Raw genomic sequence first — 12986 nt, 5'->3', positions numbered from 1 at the left:
GATGATAGCTGTAAAGTGGTCCTTTTTGTGAGATCAACAAGGTTAATGGTCCTTTTTGTGGCGATTTCTCGTAATTGGGCCGAGGAACGTTGTCGAGCCCACCTTTTGAGCTAGCTAGCCTGCTGGGGAGGAGCCAGACAAAGGTTGAGGATGTCAAGGTAAAAAACAGGCAGCGAGCTAGCTAGCCTGCTGGAGAGGAGCCAGACAAACTTGCCGTCCATGTCATGCTCACACTAGGCCGGGCCAGGGACTCAGCAAACTAACGGTCGTTTACAGGATTAATTAGTTGACGGCAAGAAATGGACAGATGCACAACCTCCTACTTTGTACTTTCTCAAAAGTGAAAAGGTATGATTTTCCAGTGACAGGCCGTGTGGCCAAAAGCATTCAGAAGCTTTCATGGACCAACGAATCATAACGGCACAAAATTGACAGTCACAGCCAAAGTAGTAGCTAGGTGACCATGCCAAGTAGCCTAGGCCTATGTACAATTTGGTGATCATCACGTCTTCACATCACCTTGGCCTGATCTTGTCTTGTATGCGAGCGCACAATCATTCCCTCATGCCTACCATCATTCATCAGTCAAGTTTAAGAGCGTGCTCAACTGCACAATGTAATGATTTTCTTTCTTTCTAATGCTATGCTATTAACTTCTGATATGTAGTAAAATTAAGCATGTAGGCAGGAAGAATCTATCTGATTACCCCTGTGTGCCAACCAGTTTATACCGAGACTAACCGACACGAGTTTACTTAACAGGAAGAGACAATATTCTCCCAAAGAATAAGAACAAATTCTACCATGGCATGCAAGAGAACATAAAAGCAAAACTGTGTTTAGATTCCACGGGTACTCACCATGACCCATGATAGTTCTGTCACCTAGTCCATTGGCTGTGACGATGTTACCACGAAACGACCAGCAAGATATCTATCGCCCTTTTCCACCAAATCCCTATCTGATATCTACTTTCTGAGCACAACCAAAAACATCATGCGTCGCTAGACCCACACACTGATTTTCATAGCTTTGCTGTCAACGTCTAGATCCAGAATTAAATGCAGATTATATGTGACACTTACTGCAGCACGCGTGCTGGAGCACAGGAAGCCTTACGATAATGCTGGATTGAGATTTAGTTCGCTCTGACAGGCTGATGACCTGCTCAACTCAAGGAGGTGTGAGTTTGTGATTCGAGGATGGTGATTTAATTCACATAACTCACACATCCTCAAATCACAAACAAGAGGAGGTGTGATTCGAGGATGTGTGGGAGCTAGCTAAGCGAAGGAAGAAGAAATGGCACTTGGGAAGGAGGGTGGTTTATATATCGGGAGAGGCAGCGGCAGGAGGGAGGTTGGTGATTGATTGGGGGTCAAGAGCAGGAGCAGAAGGGGAGGATCAGCATTGGTCAGTGTGCAGAAACTACTGGCACAGCTGTACTTGTGCAGACTGCAGAGCGTGTGTATGTTATATGTATGCTGCCTGGTCCAGCGGGTGCTCTTTTTTACTTGGTACTTGAAGTAGTTTCTTTTCATCCATGTTAGTTGATACACTCCGGTCACTGATTGGATTGTCCTTTCCAGCGCTTTTACCCCTGTAAAATATGCAGACCACGATCCGCCGTTTTGATTCTCAGATAGAATTTGCACACGGCCGGTAAGATACACTTGTAAAACAAATAATTAGTCGTGGAACCGTAAGCTAGCCTGAAGGAAGGGCAGATGAGAGGTGGTTAATGGTGATGGTGGTGGGGGTGAGTGCTAAGTTCCAAGCTAGCAAGAGCAGCAATGATTCGTGGCGAAAAAGGAGCGCCTTTAGTTCCTCCGATACTATACAAAAAGGCGGAAAAAGGAAGCAACCAAAGCGAAATTTCTCATGGTGTGCAAGTGTGAGCGGCCGCCCATGAATCCGCACTACGCGAGCAAGAACAACACTTTTTTTTCTAAAGTTAGCCTTCCTTTGGCGACATGTGCGTGCGTGCGGGAACTGGGAAGGACCGGGTCAGTTTGGAAGGCAAGTGGGTGGCCAAGGGAGGGTGGGGCGTCCACATCATTATCAGATGAGACGATGAAGCCCAACGGAAAGCTTAAAGCGGAGGAATAACAAGTAGAAGAGCAATCGTACGTGCATGCTGCATATAGGCCCCCGTCAGCGTCATCTTCATTCCGTGTGGGGGCAGGGGCAGGGCACCTACCCTGATTAGCGGCCGGCGATCGAGCCCCGCCGTCCTCCGTCTTCAGAAACGACCGTGACATGTAGCGGAGCACATGCATGTAGGATACGCATACACTTGTGTACGTACGTACCGTACCGAGAGATCATCGGCGGCGAAGATCGATCGTCAGTAGCACGTACCCGACACCATATTGATCTTCCGAGTTAATTCGACACCATTTATGGTGACTATATCGTCGTGCGATCTACTCAGCTGGGTACGGACGGGAAGATTATAACTCACCGTGCCAGCATATAGTATAGGTATCTACTCCCTCTCCAAAGAAATGTAAGATCGTTTAGATCATTGAAAGTAGCGAGCAGAGCGACTAAACTTATTTCCACCCTTATAAGTTGTATATATGATGATCGATCGAGCAGCGGCGTGGCGAGGGAATATTAGGTGAGGAAAGAGAGCAATACATCATTCAGAGCCACGCGTTCTACCTATCCACACCTCCCTCCGTATGCATGCATGTTGCATGTGCCAACACGGAGAGTCGATGATCAAAAAGAAAACAATCAATCATACGGCGACGGCGGCGACGACGACGATGATGATATGGTCGCCGGATTCAAAGACCAGATGGACGGGCACGGACGCACGCAGTGTGGGTGGAAGGGAAGGGCACGGCCGCACGGAATCGGAAGCTTCACGTCGTCCTCCTCCTCCACCAACACGTAGTACGTTTTGTGCGCTCGAATTGTCCGTCACTTGTGCCAAAAATGCAATGCCAGCTACTTGGTTTAATTGAGTGGTTGTTGGCAGATGGACTAGTGGTCCAAGTTAAGGACAACTCAGAGAGAGACCATACACTAGACTGACAGAGAGGGGAGCTGGCTGGCCATGTTTGTAAATCAAGGACGACGGACGTCTCCTAATTCCCGACGCCACAAATGGACGCGCGGAAGCACATGCCACGATGCCAGATGCAGCACGTACACCGATCGAATGCACAAGCTTAGACGTTTCACAACCATATCCAATGATATAATCATAATCAACGTGGAAAACCGGAGAATGGTTGCCAGTAGACGGGAGACCCACAACATGCATGCATACCTGCTCAAATTCAAATGCGAAATGGCGGAATATATTTATGTGCCGCGGTTGATTTCCGTGGACTTGTACAATTGAATAAGGCTTCAATAATCTTTTGGGCATGCGAGGTTCATGGGGGATGCAGCTCAAGAGGTGAACATATATGCATACATATATGGTAAATAAAGCAGAGAAGGTGAATTCTGGTAAGATGTTCCAGTATGGAAATCTGAAGGATGCGTAGGAGGAAATGATCACAGAAGAAGGTAAAAAAAAACTGGCAGCGAAATAGCTAGCCTGCTGGGGAGGAGGCAGACAAACCTGCCGTCCATGTCATGCTTACACTAGGCTAGGGCTAGGCCAGGGACTCTAAACCAACCCTCATTCACCTGAGTTAATTAGTTGAGGAAAAGAGATGGGCAGATACAGAACCTACTCTGTACTTTCTCAAAAGTGAAAAGGCATGTGTTTTCAAATGATTTGGCAAAAAGTATTCCAAAGCTTCCTTGGACCAACGAATCCTAACGGCACAAAATTGACAGCCAGCCAAACTAGTAGCTAGTCATTTGGTAATCATCAGGTCTTCACATCCCCTTGGCATATCTTGTGTCGTATGCGAGCACTACAAATTATTCCCACGTGCCTACCATCGTTCATCAGCCAGGTTTAAGAGCATCCTCAACTGCACAATGTTATGTACTTTTTCTTTCTTTCTTTCTAATGCTATGCTATTAACTTCTGGTAGTAAAATTAAGCATGGTGTAAAGTTGTAGGCAGGAAGAATCCATCTGATTACGCCTGTTTGCCACCCGGTTTATACCACCGAAACCAAGTTTATTAAACAGGAAGAGACAATATTCTCCCAAAGAATAAGAATAAGTTCTACCATTGCAAGAAAACAAAACAAACAACTATGTTCCCATGATAGCTCTATGACCTAGTCCATTAGCTGTGACGATATTACCACGAAACGACCAGAAAGATATCTATCGCCTTTTTTCCAGCAAATCCCTATCTGATATCTACTCTCTGAGTACAACCAAAAACATCATGCGTTGCTAGACCCACACACTGATTTTCATAGCTCTGCTGTCAACGTCTAGATCCAGAATTAAGTGCAGATTATATGTGACGCTCCCTGCAGCACGCGTGCTGGAGCACAGGAAGCCTTACGATAATGCTGGATTGAGATTTGGTTGGCTCCGATAGGTTGATGACCTGCTCAACTCAACAGCATAGAAAATGACTCCCTGACCAACCGAGGCCACGGCAATATATCCCCCTAGTTCCTATTATGAGATCCACAGAGTTTGAACCTTCCTACAGAAGCATTCAGAAAATAACGTTACTGTGCAGCATGCAATGAATAAATTGTGACCGAGAAGCAGAGCTGAGAGACCCAAAATAAAGCTGGTACTACGCAGTGAATAATAAGGTTCATCTGTAGGTACATTTAAGTAAAGAAAAGCAAACCATTTTTTGGGGCTGCAGAGAACTGAACCAAGCATATCGGAAAAAAAGGAAGAGCATCAGAAAGTGCTGCAGCCACAATGTTTGTGGCGGCTTTTTTCTTATAGTTTACATATAGATTCTCATCCATAATGTCATCATAAAGGCAATAAAGCAGAATTCTGGGAATTAGTTTATGTACATTAAGCTCCAGGGTCTTACAAATAGTTGATGGAAAGGCGCATCATCGTTATTCCAAGACAAAATGAGAAGTTATCGCTTCATTAGTGGGGATCATACATGTATTCCTCAGAGAACCAAACAGAATAATCCTACCTAAAAAGGATGGATATGAAGGGACTAGAATAATGAGAGCAGGTAGGGTGCTGGTATATACTAGCATAACAATATTGATTTACGATTCCACTACACTGGCACCAGGTGAAAATTTCAACTAGTTTGTGCTAAAGAAGAAAACTTTTGCACTGTATAATTTGGATAACATTTGATTCGAAGCAAAATCAAAGCACACTCACAGGAAATAAGGGATAAAAAATGGAAGGAGAAGAAGTTTGGAAACTGATGGTATATGTTAGTACTGTAATCACCACTCAACCTAAAGCTAAACACTCCCAGATATCTACAAGCCTATCCATCCGGTCAACATGGGTCTAACAATTATTGAGTGGACCACTAGTGGCCAATATCCTCATACTCCTGCTATAGTGCATTATTAAGAAAGAGGATATGGTGACGATGTACACCATAAATGGTCCCTACCAACTGAAAATGAGCAGAGGATAATATAGAAAACCAAATATTTTCTGCTAAACTTGCCATGAGTGAGTTGTAGTTTCTGAAAAATAAGAGTACATTCGACTCATTTGCAAATACATACTACATTTTTCAGCCACAACGGATACCTTATTACTAGCTAACCATGAGGGTCATGTATGGGGGCTTTTGAAAATGTTTAAGAATTTCCTTGCATCCATGGATCTAGATTGAAACTTTATTATTCTGCTAGTATCCTTTTGTTTTGATAGGAGTTAAACCAAACTTGAGAACTTTCTATTGCAGAATATACTGCAGAGCAACACCTCATAAGGTCAGGTATCTCACATCAGTTTACAGGTAGATTATGCAGTTAACAACCTTATATTTTATACATTTCTTCAAAATGAAAATATGAAAACTTGGTCTGAACCTCAAGCCTTGGAGAAACAATGAAAGATTTCGTAACTCCAACGTTAACATGCAGTGAATGTAGACAGCAACCAGGAGCAAGGGCCAAAGAGAATATCAGATTTACTGAAGTCAAAAGGTAAATTTGCTAAAAAATATATATAATGCTCAGCTGAGAAAATTTAGCCATTGTAGAGAACTTGTAGCGGAGTGGAAAAAACATTCAGGTCGGAACACTTGTAATATTGTGATCATCACAACTGCCACCGCCACCGCCACCACCTCATCATCATTATAATCTAACTATAGCACTCCCATAGCACATATACAATTGACAGGAAGCTTCTAACTTACCGTTAATTAGAATGCTTGGTGCAATCAGTGTCCCAGTTCACCTATTGTGGTATCTTCTTTGCAAATAGATTACCAAGTGTTTGTTCAAGTGCTTCTGGAGTGTACTTCATATATTTCGAAGCATGATGGCTGTTCTCGACAAGAGGCCTGGATGATAAATAAAAGAGTAATCACATCAATAATACGACTTGAGTTTATAGGTTAGAGAAACTTGCATGATTCGCATTTAGTAATGAAACCTAGCAATGTGTGCTCTGTGCTTTGCAACGGAACTGGGCAATGTGTACAAGTAGTAACCAGATTTAGGAAGATATGCTGAGGATGTACATTATCCACGTGCGCTAAAAAAAATCTACCTGATTCACATGATACCTCTGTCCATAGAACTAAATGGTTTTATAATCAAACAATCCAAAAATTTTAAAAACTAGATCCAGTCCCCCCCTCCCCAATAGAGCATGATCCACTAATACTGCTCAGGCAAGCATTATCAAAGCCTAGCTAGCACGCCAACTGGTATTGTGTTTGTTGTGCAAAGCAAATAATGATGCTAGTGGTGTTGACCAACGACTCGATCATTCACCACAACAGTATGCCAAGAATGGTTATGATATTTACTTGGTATATGAACTGCAATCCATCATTAAAGATGGACAGCTTGACTAAACAATAGCGAAAATACTTGTATCATTCCCACTTGATACAATTGCACCTGTAGGAAGAGAAAATAAGAACACTGGCCAGTTGCTATTCAAAATTTTGCACCCAAAAATTTATTAACCTCATTCATGATTAGCAAGGAAAAATCTAATAACACATCGCAATGAAAAGAAAGCAGAAGATAATCGAGCAAGATAGGAAAAATACCCAAAGCGTTTCAGGAAAGATCTATAAGCAGGTAACAGAATTTCAGCAACCGCAAGGATAAGGTTATCGCGTAACTCGTTATCGGGAATAGCCCAGTTCATCTGAGTCTGACAAACCTCTTCAAATTGCTTGTTGAAAGACTTGAATCTGATAATATTGGAAAGCAACACCATAAGAAATAGCAAGAAAAAAACACCAAAATAAACAGATTAAAGTACACATCGCATTGAAAGCTAGTTCTAACCTCGCCTTGATCACAGATGTGGAAGTTGTACTGCTGTGAGATCCGATACTTCCAACACTTCCTGCAATACCTTCTGTAGCAGAACCTACTGATGAAGTTAAACCTTGAGCTGAGAGACAATCCAATACCTGCAGTTAATTAAAAAGAGAAGGAAAGGGCAAATAGGTAAACAAACATGTTAATGGAAACTGGACGATATGTGGGCATGCATTGTGCTGCCAAATTTGAGCTTTTGACCATCGGACCTTTCCCCAAGCAACTCTTTTGTACTGAGTAGCATGTTGCTGCACAGTCCTTCGGCGTCTTTGAATCCAATCATCACCAACTAAATCCTTGGCTTCTGAACTGAGAACAAGAAAATGATTATTCCATCCAATTAATGAGATCTCAATTTCTTGTGTTTCTCTCATTGTATGCTTTGTATATACCTGCGGATAGATCTGACGATATAGTTGATGTTATTCATTAAGAACAGAATTCCCAGGGCATGATCCTTGTATTGCTTTGCTTTTACATCTAGGTTGGTCTCTACGGCATGTATAATGCCAGAGATTTCAGAGACCAGACCAGACTTTGTTCCGTCTCCATTGCTGGATTCTTGAAAGATCAGCTTTAGTGATGACAGATAGCTGCATAAAATTTATATAGGTCTTAAGAAGGAATATTGTTGTTAATGGTAATGCACTGCATTTGTGTTGGAGGACATGTTGAAGAAATATATTCAATGCAGCATATTTCACTTACTCCATAAGATATTTGATATAGTTTCCAACATAGCTGGTAAGAGGATGCACATCTCCATCAGTACTCGTATTCTTAGGCGGCTCCTTCACAATGCTGTCTTTGAAGTCAATGAGAGTCTTTTTTGCTGCTTGTGCTAAACATTTGACCAAAGTACTTGCAGATTTCCGGTTTTCAGCGCATTCATCTCCTGCAAAGACTGCCTCAACCTAACAATAGCCAAGAAATGAAAATACACATTCAAATAGCATGTAAATGCTGCCACGCCACACACACACACACATGCAGTACTATATAGAAATAGGGGCATATGCATTATCAAACCCGAAAAAATAAGTGTCACTGTTCTTTCATCAAGTACAATGTCAAATTGCTCAGTCACTGCAGTGAACATACCATGATAGACAGCGAGCAACAGACAACTTAAATTCACCGCAAATATAGTATACACCATTTTAACTGAAGAAATAAGGCCATGCATATATGAACCAGAGTCGTGGTATTTGCACCTTTAGACTGCACCTAGCCACCTACAATCCCATAATTCAAATGTATGTCGTTCGCCAACCTAAATCTGTGACTACCTATCTGAATATTTTCTACATCCAATTCACCATATATGGATTGGCTTGAAAACGGCAATTTTCTTTAAATTAGCATAGGTATTTGGTGTGTATTAGAGAGCGTATGTTTTCTTTGTAAAGGTCTAAGTGTAATTTTGTCAGAGAGATAAAGGATGTATGGTCCAAAGGGACATTCTCAATTATTGCCAAAAAAACTATCTACATCGTTTGCAGTGCATGTAATAAGCATCACAGAAAAAAATGGAAATAGATGCACAATACGAGCATTCTGTTAGGGGACAGCAATTAGTCTAGGTATGTTACGTACAAATAGTGTCATTCACAGCATTTGCGGCAATAGACAAATGGACTACAGGTGGCTGAAACTTCACCTCAGATTGAAGTTCCAATGTTCGGTCAAACATATCTAGCAGCAAAAATACTTTGTCTGGTGATGTCTTAGATTTAGAAATAGCTTGTCCGAAGCTGAGTAGATTCAAGAGGCTTTTGGATGTTGCTGCAGCAAAGCAATGGTCTTTCCATGCATGCTTCCCTTCAAAAATTTGATCACACAGTGCGCGTTCACTAGGAAAAAGCAATTTTACCTGTTGAACAAATAGTCAGCTATTATTAGCAAACATCATTTTACAGTCCAAGCCTTATGTGGTCAAAAGTCAAGAGCCTCACCGCAATCTGCAAACATCGGATCCAGTGAGTAATTTTAGCGTTCCGGCTCTCAGCCTGCGCAGTCTGTACTTCTTCTGCCGTAACATATTCAACTCCCAACTGCTTAAGGGTCAGTTCCAAAGTTGAACTGCGAATATCTCTGGAAGAATGAAGGAAAATGTCATGGGCAAGCAAATCATGAAATATAATGGTAACACTGCACTGCAAGTATGTCAGGCAATTTGAAACTTGTAGAAGCTTGCACCTGTATATTTTCACAAACTGTTTATGGCAACCAAGTTGGAGTGATTTCTGAGCTAACTTTGAGAGCCGAGGCACGTAGCGTGGCTCAATGAGCGTAGGAAGAGAGAGCACGGCACCCGGATTTGGCTGACTTTCAGCAGAATCTTTCGCTGATGAACAGCTTGGAAGACATTTGAGAAGTTGCTCAAGCTCTACCGGTTTGCTATAACCAATCATCCAAAATAGAGTGGTTAGTTCCCCGTGAGATCATGTATACATACACAAGTGAGAAGTATGGGCCTAAGCAAACGGGCAAACTGAACCTGCATTCTGATAGCACCCTACTGAATTCATTCTCCAACTCAGCAGCTGCCTTGTGAAGCAATTCATCGACACGTTTGAGCGCGTCGTCACCGGCTTTACAGATTCTATTTGAAGTGAAGAAGTCCTCAGCACTTTTTAATTTATCAACCGTGTCGAGATAGCCAGTAAGACCCTTGCTCGCACTTTCCGATATCACTGACTCTGCCTGTACAAATGAAGTTCAGTGAAACATTAGCATGATCTGGCAGCATGACAGTGACAATACACTCCCGCATCAATGAAAAGCCCACGGGGAAAGTGACCCCTGTTTCTCTAAAATAAAAGGACCAGTTCTGCTCAGTTAATACAGTAGTATGTTAGACCACGCATACAGAAGGAGCAGCATCAGTGGAAATCGTCCACCAAATGTTCCACCATAACCAAACAAAGCCTAAGACTAAGACTAGATCCTATCACAAATTCAAGACAAGGATGCGCCGACCGTGCCGACCTGTCGAATTCCTGGTCTTCTGCAGGAATGGGCAGTTGTCAGTTAACCATGACATTGCAGCACTCCATTTTGGCGTAGTGCACGCTCGCATTGCAGCAGTTGCAACGCATACGCTAGATTCAGAGCCCACTGACGACTCGAGAGGTCAGGCGGGCACGCCGCCGCACTCGAAACCGCGAGCAAAATCGCTATGCACTACGGCGGCCGGCGAGAGGCGCAGAGAGACGCAAACCTAGAGAAGCAGGAGCGGAAGCACGACTTCGGTGGCTCCCTCGCATCCCGAACGCCGCCGCGCTCCTCGGGAGGACGCCACCCCGCCGGAGCAGGGGCGGGATCTTCACCGCCTCCGATCCATCTGGTGAATGGGCGCCGGCCACCGCCGCGCCGGGGCCGGTGGGGAGATAGGAAACAGATCGCGCATTCGGCCCAGCACGACGCACTGGGACGGCCTCGCGACGGCAGCGTCGGCCCGACACATACCTGGGCCTCGCGCCGAGTAACACCAGTACTGGGCCGGCCCAAGCCAGGAGATTCGCGTCGGAAATTGCGTGTCCGTGCCGTGCCCGTCGAACCGATCAAACGACGCGGAGGACTCTGTTGGACCACGACTAGTCGGCCGATGCTCTCCCCTCCGGTCTAGAAGCAGACACGCAGACGGAATCGCCATTGCCGCCGCCGCCGTCGTCTGCGCAGGACGACGGCCGGCGGCGAGCAAATCGATCAAAGCAAGGCGGACGAACCAACGAACGTACCTCGCGCACGGCGTCGAGGTGCCGCACGACGGCCTCCACGGCGCGGAGGCTCCTGGCGACGTTGTCGTGGGCACTGTACGCGCTCCACGTCCTCGCCTGCAGACGACACAGAGAACGGCGAGCCATGTGATCGATCGAGCCGAGCGGCGTGTACGGCGAGACGAGGGGAGAGCTAATGAATTCGGAACCTGGGCGGGGCGCACGGCCTCGTCGACGGCGGCCATGCGGCGGCCGATGGAGTCGACCGCCGCGGCCGACCCCTCGCGCACCGCCTCGCTCCTACGCATCGACTCCCGTAGCAGACTCGCTTTCTCGCGCAGCAGCGCCGTCTCCGCCGCCGCCGCACGCTCCATGTCTCTGTCTGTAGTTGTCGACCGCGGTTGATTGAAGAAGAAGTAAAAAGGGAAAACAAGCAGAGGAAAATATATGTAGTAGCAGAGATAATCGAGGAGTTTTTCTCTTGGTCTCGCGCGCCCCCTTCCTCTCAGACTCTTACATATCTCCTTTTTTGAGAGCATAAATAAACCGCCCCTCTTGCTCTACACAAAATCTTCATTGTTGCGTCGTAGTAATTGAAATATAATGTTTAATCTAATTTCTAAAAATGGAATCTGAAACAAATATTTCAAATTCAATGTTTTCCATTATTTCTCTCGCTAAATCTTATTGCACTTACGATTCCGCAACCGCGTGCCATCGATGCGCTTAGTGTCATTGGTTTCCACGTGCCTTTCACGTGCATGTGGTTTCCAGCGGTGCTGCCTGTTGGATGTTTCAATGTAATTAAAGTATTTACCGATACGATGCTTATCATTATCCATAAGACTTTATTTTGCCAACGTTCTCACAGTTGTGCCCAAGCGGTGCACTCATCACCATCGGTTTTTCTAGCACAACTTTCACGCGCATGAGATTGCCAGCGGTGTTGATTGTTGGGCATTTCATTTATAATTAAAGCAAATAATAGTACCATATTTATCAATTATCATTATATTCGGTAACATCTTACTTTTTTTTTGCTGTGTTAGCGTTTTTGTGACTGCGCATTGGTGACACGCTTAGCGCCATCGGTTTGCCCCTCACAACTTCCACATGCATGTGGTTGGCCAGCCGTGCTACCCGCTAGGTGTTTCAATTATAATTAAAGCACACGTCAATGCAATATTCACAACTATATTTGGTATAACAAATGCGCTAGGCAATTGTGTCCTAATGGCGCACTTACCGCCCTTGGTTTTGTATGCATGGTCGTATATTGAGATGGAACCTTTTTCATGCATGGTTGTATATTGAGATGAACTTATTTTCATGCATGATGCATGCTTAGGTGACATGCTTGCATGTTGAGAGAAATATCCTATTTACCTATAGAAGATTATCGTCTAGAAAGTCTATCAATAAACATTCTAATGACACGCTAGATTTCTTCCTAATTTTCACATGCCTAAACATAATTATAAAATGCCATCAGGATATTTTTCAAACCATATGCTTTAGATATCTACCAAGATCTTTAAGGCTACACATAGAGATGTATACACTATAATAATGCGAGTGTAACAAATTAACCGTGAAAACATGTAATTTTGTTTTTTCTCACATTTATGGGGATTAAGTATAAATATTTTTAAGCTTCAGTCTCTACAAAAACAACCAATGTAACATTCATTACAAAAATGGCTGAAATTTAGCACAATGCATACACATTATTGAACGGTAGACATTATATATGTATTGTAAATAAAACTATTTTTATATTGTGTAAGATTATCATCTAGTTATTTATCCCAAATAAGTTAACAAAGGATATTAGCTACTATGATTGTAATTTCATACAGTGGGTTAT

At 43.7% G+C, this 12986-nt stretch overlaps 1 protein-coding gene and 1 long non-coding RNA gene across 3 annotated transcripts; both read right to left on the bottom strand.

Moving 5' to 3' along the window:
• Positions 1–205: 205 nt before the first annotated feature.
• On the bottom strand, positions 206–2715 carry LOC147987776 (uncharacterized). The gene is made up of 2 exons (XR_015617720.1): positions 861–2715; positions 206–568 (listed from the first exon to the last, which is right to left on the bottom strand). It is a non-coding gene; the product is annotated as an uncharacterized LOC147987776 (long non-coding RNA).
• Positions 2716–4075: 1360 nt separating this feature from the next.
• Positions 4076–11674, bottom strand: LOC125540405 (exocyst complex component EXO70A1). 2 transcript variants are annotated; one of them, XM_048704018.2, is made up of 13 exons: positions 11329–11668; positions 11141–11236; positions 9898–10103; positions 9597–9797; positions 9353–9491; positions 9058–9270; positions 8106–8311; positions 7790–7990; positions 7607–7706; positions 7362–7489; positions 7118–7264; positions 6251–6397; positions 4076–4582 (listed from the first exon to the last, which is right to left on the bottom strand). In XM_048704018.2, the coding sequence occupies exons 1-12, from the start codon at positions 11656–11658 to the stop codon at positions 6292–6294; spliced, it is 2073 nt and encodes a 690-aa protein (XP_048559975.2). In that variant the 5' UTR covers positions 11659–11668; the 3' UTR covers positions 4076–4582; positions 6251–6291. The 2 variants fall into 2 exon arrangements, with proteins under 2 accessions (XP_048559975.2, XP_048559974.2); XM_048704017.2 differs by having other exon boundaries at positions 9353–9797; positions 11329–11674.
• Positions 11675–12986: the final 1312 nt, after the last annotated feature.

The sequence above is a fragment of the Triticum urartu genome, chromosome 2A, assembly GCF_056163025.1.
Source record: "Triticum urartu cultivar PI428250 chromosome 2A, HENAU_Tu73, whole genome shotgun sequence".
In the NCBI taxonomy this organism is placed as follows: domain Eukaryota; kingdom Viridiplantae; phylum Streptophyta; class Magnoliopsida; order Poales; family Poaceae; genus Triticum; species Triticum urartu.
This window is presented reverse-complemented; position numbering and strand designations above follow the sequence as displayed.